This window comes from Calcarisporiella thermophila (assembly GCF_041956535.1).
Source record: "Calcarisporiella thermophila strain CBS 279.70 unplaced genomic scaffold VTP21scaffold_13, whole genome shotgun sequence".
Classification (NCBI taxonomy): domain Eukaryota; kingdom Fungi; phylum Calcarisporiellomycota; class Calcarisporiellomycetes; order Calcarisporiellales; family Calcarisporiellaceae; genus Calcarisporiella; species Calcarisporiella thermophila.
In genome coordinates, this window is record NW_027192203.1 from 483,966 (window position 1) to 491,787 (window position 7,822).

General features: G+C 41.9%; 5 protein-coding genes across 5 annotated transcripts; 1 reads left to right on the plus strand and 4 right to left on the minus strand.

Moving 5' to 3' along the window:
• Positions 1 to 489: 489 nt before the first annotated feature.
• On the minus strand, positions 490 to 1,158 carry VTP21DRAFT_2116 (uncharacterized protein; the record flags this gene model as incomplete). The annotated part of the gene is made up of 1 exon (XM_069392276.1): positions 490 to 1,158. One exon carries the CDS (start codon positions 1,156 to 1,158, stop codon positions 490 to 492), a length of 669 nt encoding a protein of 222 aa, XP_069250693.1.
• Positions 1,159 to 1,566: 408 nt separating this feature from the next.
• On the minus strand, positions 1,567 to 3,560 carry VTP21DRAFT_2117 (uncharacterized protein; the record flags this gene model as incomplete). The annotated part of the gene is made up of 4 exons (XM_069392277.1): positions 1,567 to 2,434; positions 2,508 to 3,134; positions 3,201 to 3,216; positions 3,329 to 3,560. 4 exons carry the CDS (start codon positions 3,558 to 3,560, stop codon positions 1,567 to 1,569), a joined length of 1,743 nt encoding a protein of 580 aa, XP_069250694.1.
• Positions 3,561 to 3,800: 240 nt separating this feature from the next.
• Positions 3,801 to 4,403, minus strand: VTP21DRAFT_2118 (uncharacterized protein; the record flags this gene model as incomplete). The annotated part of the gene is made up of 2 exons (XM_069392278.1): positions 3,801 to 3,926; positions 3,999 to 4,403. 2 exons carry the CDS (start codon positions 4,401 to 4,403, stop codon positions 3,801 to 3,803), a joined length of 531 nt encoding a protein of 176 aa, XP_069250695.1.
• A 386-nt stretch (positions 4,404 to 4,789) lies between these two features.
• VTP21DRAFT_2119 (uncharacterized protein) lies at positions 4,790 to 5,494 on the minus strand (the record flags this gene model as incomplete). The annotated part of the gene is made up of 1 exon (XM_069392279.1): positions 4,790 to 5,494. The coding sequence occupies one exon, from the start codon at positions 5,492 to 5,494 to the stop codon at positions 4,790 to 4,792; it is 705 nt and encodes a 234-aa protein (XP_069250696.1).
• A 650-nt stretch (positions 5,495 to 6,144) lies between these two features.
• Positions 6,145 to 7,233, plus strand: VTP21DRAFT_2120 (uncharacterized protein; the record flags this gene model as incomplete). The annotated part of the gene is made up of 5 exons (XM_069392281.1): positions 6,145 to 6,342; positions 6,394 to 6,518; positions 6,579 to 6,774; positions 6,846 to 7,113; positions 7,172 to 7,233. 5 exons carry the CDS (start codon positions 6,145 to 6,147, stop codon positions 7,231 to 7,233), a joined length of 849 nt encoding a protein of 282 aa, XP_069250697.1.
• Between the last annotated feature and the right edge of the window lie 589 nt (positions 7,234 to 7,822).

The window sequence follows — 7,822 nt, forward strand, 5'->3', positions numbered from 1 at the left end:
TCGCCTCTAATAACCTATTACAATATTTTTGAGTGCTAAATGAAAAAAAAATCTAATCTGTTCCCTCATATATGCCTGCCCATATATCACTTACTCATCATTATCTCATTGAAAGCGCCCGGAGGAAAATGGATATCTGTTTGATAATGTAGATAACCATCAAATTTATTTTAGGGCCTAAAATAAAATGATCTTTCGATGAGAAATTGCTAACCTTTCTGAATAAGTATTGATGTATACTTTATTAAGTTTATTATATTATAAAAACTAATACAGGGAATAGTATACTGAAAGAAAAAAAAAAGAGGGTAGTGAACCGAATCAACCGATTGAAAAAGGAGGCAAATAGGAACTAAACCCGGGGAAAATGGTATATAATGATGTATAAATAAATAATGTAGGAGTGTTCATTAGTAAGAAATAAAGAAAAAAAAGCCTAATTAGTTGGCATTGCAGATCGCTGAATAAAGAATATTAACAAAAGATCGTTCAGAACGTTTTGAAGCGCTTTCCCAATTTCTTCAACCCAAACCCACCAAAACCTTTGAACCAATTTTTCCTCCGGTTAAGCTCTATCAAATCAGAAAATACTGGGAATGGATCTTGTAATTTAGTATCGACATTGGAGCCATCCTTAGAGTGTGGTTTAAGCTGGAACGCCTCGTCGAGGGCATCACTAAAATCGTGCTCAATGGTCCGCAGTCTAGCGGAGAGGGGATCACGATTCGCCAGCGAAAGAAGTGATTCCCGAATTGAAGCCCTCTTCTCTCTGTAATTTGGTGGAGGGATACGCACATTTCCCCGCTTAGATGCAGGGCGTGGTGTAATTCGGTGTGAGGTGCGTTTGGCAGTTTGGAAAACCTCAGTCATGTTACTTATGGGGGCAGGCTTTATCTCGGGCCCTGAGATAGTTGCAGGTGAGTCTGCAGCTGAAGGCATATTTGTGGTTTTGGGAACACGAGTTGGTAGTGATGCTAGTGCTGGTGCAAGGGCCTTGAGGGAACCTGATGTCGAGCGGTTGGAAACACGCTTGACTGGAACCCGATTTATATAACTACGGCCAGGGCGGGCGCCAACTATAGTAGAATTGGCTGCCCTTTTCGGAGAAGGAGGGAGAGGGTGAAGACGGGGCAAGGGGTTGGGCTTATTCTGTTGCATTGTTCAAGACCAGCAGAAACAACAAAAAAGGAGCGTAGACGAAGAGGTGGAGGGAAAGACTAGAGGTTGAAAAGTGGATAGAGAGCGAAGGTCTGCTCGTTTATATGAATATCCATCGAATGTATGATATTTTTTTTTTACACCCATCGTCTTATTAACCCTACTTCACCAATAAAGAATATAGGGTCAAATTAGGAAAGACCAGGAACCCTATTGAAGCATTGCATTTCAAACTCCACCGCTCTACTGATTGCATAAAAACAATATAAATATACAATAGCTGTTAAGTGTCAATAAACGTACTTTACAATTTAATTAAGAGATATAGGAGAAAGGTTCAATAGAGGATGGAAAATAGTATGGAAATATAAAAATAGACTAAATAAACGCGTCTAAAGTGGATTCTTCTTACTTTCTCGGAAGTTTCATTTCTATAAGATAGCGGCTCAAGAATGCCGCCATAAATGCCATTACTCCCCCAAATCTTAGAACCCAACCTACTCCGCCGCCATTAGTTCGAAGTGGCTCTCCATTCTCGCCGCCTTTACCTTGAGCTGCACCAACTATGGTAAATATCAGACTCGCGATAATTGCAACAGCAAATTGTGGGAACACAATATACATGTTGTGGACACCCAAGATCATGCCTGCATCAAACTCTTCGTCTCTACGTTCTTGGTCATTTTCGCGAGTATCCGAAATGGAGTTGTAGGGAGGGGGCAACGGTGGAGGTGGCAGCGATGCTAAAAGAGGTCTCGCCTCCGCCTCCTCATCCTCCTCATCCTCTTGCAACTTCACCTCCTCATCACTTACAAATTCCCCAACCAATGCAAAAGGCACCCACATTGTTATACCCCACGCCACTCCCAACACAGCTATGACGGCAGTTGCGGCTTGAACAGTTCTCACAAAAAAGGTACTAAGCATTGCTGCACCAAACAATATATGGGATGCAGTGTAAATATTCTGCATCGTGAACGGAGAAGCTGAGGTTCGAGATTCCGGTACCAGATGCGGAAGCATCACAATGGCGGCTACAGAGATGATGGCATGGCAAAGAAGGGCAAAGGAGCCCGCGCGTGTCGCGTTGTCAATGAAATCGGGTGAATCACTCGGCTCAGAGTATGAGAGAATCTCTGCGACCCATGTGGTAGCATAAAAGAGAAAAGGGAACCAGCCCATCCAGGCAAAGAACTGGACATTACAAAGTCGTTGAACAGGTCTGGGGAGATAACGCAAGGCTCGCCAGATATAACTTAGCATATAATACCAAGGCCTAATAAAGTAAATGCCGCCGTCAAAATAGGATACCTCGATGGGCAACTAATAAATGAGGTGTGGAAGAATACCTGTTGTCAACCTCTTCCAATTTATATGGCTTCTCGTGGATGCTGATACATGTCACACCTAATGTAACTCCCAGCACAATACTGGCCACTGAGCACAGTGCTTTCATTTGAGTATTGCCTAGGAATGGAACAAAACGAACAAGATCCATAAACCCAACAAAATATCCCAGCACCATTCCGATATTGTTCATGTTCCCAGCCCATGCATTTCCAGATCCTTGTTGCCATAGTGGTGGCACATCTAGGATTAACGCGCGACACGAAGCTTGAACTGCGTTAAGCGAGAAATCCAAAAAATAGAAACCAAAAACGGCAATCAGAATCGCCGTATCGCGAAATTGCTTCCGCACCCCTTCACTAACATCTCCCTGCTCAATATCATGTAGCTTTTGTCCAATCGACCATGCGGAGATCTCGCGAGCAAATGCAACACATATCATTGCAGTGATGACAAGAATACCACCTGCAATAATAAAAGGGCGACGTCGCCCAAAGCGAGAGGTTGATTTGTCACTAAAAGCACCAATTAGAGGCTGAACGACTAGACCAGAAAGCGGCCCTGCAAGCCATACGAGAGCAGTAAGTTCCTTTGGTAAGCCTAGCTTTAGGAGAAATGGGGTTCCATATCTAACAAGATAAAATCATTACAATCTATAATTTTCAATACCAGCTAAGGTGGGTCTAAAAACTTACGACAATTCCACAGTCCCTTAAAGTAGGCGATATAGGGTTTCCAGCAATTTTGGGAAATTGGCGTAAAGTGGTTAGTACACAGGAAAATAAACCAACGTATATCACAGGCCAAATTGCAAACAACTCACATGTGAATTGGACACCAGCCATGCATATAGTAAGCAAGAACATTGTCCAAGGATTAACACCTGGTTCTTCTCCACTGAGTTGCGCTAATGCATCCTGAGGTATACGATTATAGAGTACATCGCTTGATGAAATACTACGGAAAATAGGAGCTGATTTGCGTTTATCAAGTTTAGGGCGACGAACAGAATTCGTCGATGTACGTTTTTGATAATGTGGACGCGGCTCCTCCATTGTTATTACAAGAAGAAAATGTGGATTCAAGGGAGTATATTAGCCTCCAAATTCTTTCTTCAAAAAGATATTGGGGAGGGGAAGGAAGAAAAAACTCTGATGCTGAAAAAATAATCTGATCTCAATATTAGGTAAAAAAAGTAAAGTGGGGTAATATAAATTTTTGGCCATTAAACGAATATCTCATGAATATCTATAATAGGATAATAATGGACAATCATTCAGTATCTCGAGTATTATCTAAAGATCCGACCAGTTGCACCCATCAACTATTGCCTGGGCAATAGGGACTAGTCCAGCTTTGTCCTGCTCATCAAAGCCTTCTATCTCCTCGCAGTCTATATCGAGCACCCCAACCACTCTATTCTAGAAGAGCCAATATAAAAGTATTATTTTCACTGCAATATAGCTTTCTGCATGTAGGAAGCTGGATCTTACTTCGTGAACAAGTGGAATCACAATCTCCGAGTTCGATGCTGAGTCACATGCGATATGGCCGGGGAACTTATGTACGTCAGGCACTATCTGAACGTTTCGTGAGGCAGCGGCCTCACCGCATACACCTTTGCCAAACGGAATCCGAGTACAGGCAACTTTGCCTTGGAAAGGGCCTAGAGTTAACTCCTCGGGATTATTTTTTGTGGCCACATAGAAGCCTGCCCAGTTTATGTGTTTAGGCGAGATGTCATTAAGGCCATGGTAGATTAGCGATGCCAGATTAGCAAGATTGGTAACCCAATAGCGCTCGCCTTCTATTAGCGACTGGCACTGACTTAATAATTCAGCATAAAACTGACTCTTGTCGGAAATCGACGAGAAATTCCCTACTGCTGAATTCACCATTTTGTACGTTACAAAGTAAGAGAGCGAACCGTCGTAAGTTGAACTATAACCCTTCAGATTGTTTGACAGAAAATTGCGAAATAAAGATGTAAGATTCTTAAACAAAGGGAATATTGAACTTCCGATTATAATCATTTTATTCATTATAAGGAGCCATAGAAAAGATATCATTTGGGGTCATTATAGGGGGCAACAAACTTTCCAACTTCATGATCCTCCCCTTCAAATAAAAACCAACTATCTACAGAGCAATACAACACGCACAGCGTTTTGCAAAAGTAAAAAGGACAAAAAGAATGAAATGTGTTCATGTTAAATAAAAAACCAGTTTTGTTTAACAGAACAAAAATAGCCCGTTCCCAGAATTTCACTTCATGCACACACTTTTACTCATTATGCGATAGCTGGGCCATCATCTGGTCCAGCTGCTGAGAGGCGTAGCTAGCATAGCGACCGAGTAGGGCACGCTTGTACTGCGATCCCCGCACGCGACGAGGAAGGGAGGCATCCTCAGGGAAGACGGTTCGCTTACGTTTCTCATTGTTACCGTTTCTCTTGCCACGCTTGTTGCCCTTCTTCTTGTCACCATTGTTCTGCTTGTTTCCTTTGCCACCTTTTTTGCTACCTCCTACGATACGGATGTCGGAGCAGGTAACATATGGCTTAGCAGGAAGGAAGGCATCCCAGAACCAACGAAGAGTACACTTTTCACAGCCCTCGTTGGGCAGTTGGACAGCGCGCTTGAACTGGCCAATTCTCTCTGCGCAATTATCAAAGGAATCAAGAGTCTTGAAGTCGGTGTCCTTCCCGGTGGTGGAGAGTTCAATTCGGCACGGTCCGCCGTGCGCGACCGTGATATCATAACCGACATTGATAGTGCTGCCGGCCTGGAAAGTGGCCTGGGGTTTGCCGGCTTTGAGCCCACCGCATGGATTCACCTCATTGGGTCCGAGGGCAAAAAGGAAGTCATTTTTCTCATCGCCCTTTTTGAGGCGGGGCTTAGGATCAACCATACGACCATGAGCGGAAACAAGGGGAATAAGGGAGAATGCAATAGCGGAGATGAAGAGTTGAACTGTGGCGAACTTCATGATGGCAATTGTGGCTAAGTGAGTGATATGGGTTTTGTGAAATGTGAGTGAGGGCGTATGGAGAGTAGTAGAGAGCGGCCTGCGCTAGGAGATGGTAAGATAATTGGCGTACAAATAACGACAACCGGGTCGCGATTATGGGGGGAAGAGGGTTGAGATGGAAGTTGTGAGATGAAGAACGGAAAAAGCTTGGATTCACCCGTTTTATATTCGATGAGCGTGGGTGAGCGTGTACCACCCAACTTGAGACGCCTGGGTGACTGAGATAGAATTTGATTAGTTTAGAACATCTGCACGCACACTGGTGCGGCGCGTTATTAACTTTAATTTCTCTCAACAAGCCCTGTATACTTGTATTGTCCAAGGGCCGCAAGAACACTGTTAAATGCCCAGTCTACGAAGAAAGCGGGCCGTGCTATGGAATCCATCCTATTGTTCTTGTCAAATTGATTTGCAGTTGGTATAAATTGGTTAGAGATTCACACTTTGATGAATAATAAGTCTCGATGAAAATGGAAAATATTGTTAACATTATGAGTCAACGCCGGGTGATTTCTAGATATTTCCTTCATTGCTCCTCACCATAATCTAGCTTTTATTTATAAGCTTTCTTGCCTTTCTCAATACCTGAGAGGGAGCTTTTCCATCCGATGTTGCGCCCTACTCAATTCAATCAATCTATCCTAAGTAGTCCAGCCATTGCACTTTCTCACACTAAATTTCCGGCATTGAGTAAATCTAGCAATGCCAAACTCGTCATAATTCATGGTCTCTTCGGATCGAAACGAAATTGGCGCACAATGGCCAAAAATTTCTCACAGAAGTTAAACGTAGAAGTTTTCACTCTGGTAAAGCTGAATTACTTGCAAGAATTTACAAGAATACTAAAAGCAGCTTAGGATTTAAGAAATCATGGGGATAGTCCGCATAGCTCTGTATTCAATTATAGCGCGATGGCTAAAGACGTTGAAGAATTCATTGAGAAAAATAAACTAGAAAACGTGACACTGCTTGGACATTCGATGCAAGTGCCTCATTTTCTTATTCATCAAATTTCTTTTTCTAAGTGACCTATACATTCTAGGGGAGGAAAAGTAGCCATGACGGTTGCCCTACGCCAGCAAAGTCCACTTTCGCGTCTAGTCGTTGTGGATTCAGCGCCAATGCGATTAGGATTGAGTCTGGATTTTGCAAAATTTTTGGAGAGGATGAAGGAGATAGAAAAACTACAGCTGACCCAGCAAAGCCAGGCTGACATATTGCTAAGAGACATTGCACAAGTATACTGAATTTGCACTAGAATGGGCTGTGGTATGGATTTTTGATGGTGTTTACACGCTCTTTTTTAAAGGATCTCAGCGTACGCCAATTCCTTCTCACAAATCTACGTTGGGATAATTCAAAGAAACAATACAGATTTCAAATCCCCCTTGATATCCTACATGATTCTTTAAACGAAGTACGTGAGTTCCCATACATGCCTGGAGAGGCGAGTTACGCTAGACCAACACTTTTTATCGCTGGGCGAAGAAGTCGGCACCGCGTGGATGAAAAACACCACCTTTTGAAAAGGTTTTTCCCTCAATCGAGAGTGAGTGCACTAGACACCGGCCATTGGGGTAAATGGAAGCATACAGATACCTCAATTAGAAACTCTTATTGATCCTTTCAACATAGTTCAAGTAGAAAAGCCTGATGAATTCTTCCATGTGGTTGCTGATTTTATAGAAAATACCTGAGCAAACGAAAAATCGTTTGGCTTTAAACTGTTACACTCTTCATTTGTGTATACCTCATAGAGACATTCTTGGATTAATACTCCAGAATATTACCATTAACTCCAGCTTATTAGCGAATTAACACGTCATTAAATACTAAGCTAGTGCCAATCAAAATAAATCAGAAAAATTAATCAAATAATTTAAATCGGTGGACAATATTTAGTGCGGTAACCTAGGGCATAAAATAAGCATTATGTGTCGACAGAAACTAATTTATCTAGAGTTTTAAAAAATCATATATAGAGTTTTTTATAACAACTGGAAATTGAGAAATGAACAATAAAGTAACGCACAAAATCCAATATATCCAATAAGCTATTTGTATTTGTATAGAGCTCTTTTATATCTCAAGTTTCCTCTTGAATGGTAACTTTTTCGACCAAAAAAAGGCAGTCGGGTTTTTTGATCTTTATTTCGGTGAATGTGTTTTTGGTTATTTTTAGTTTTTTTACTGAAGCCTAGTATAGCAAGCTTAGTTTACGGTGGGCAATTAATGCAGAGGGATATATAAATATGGCTGTTATACCACAATTAATACATAAACTCT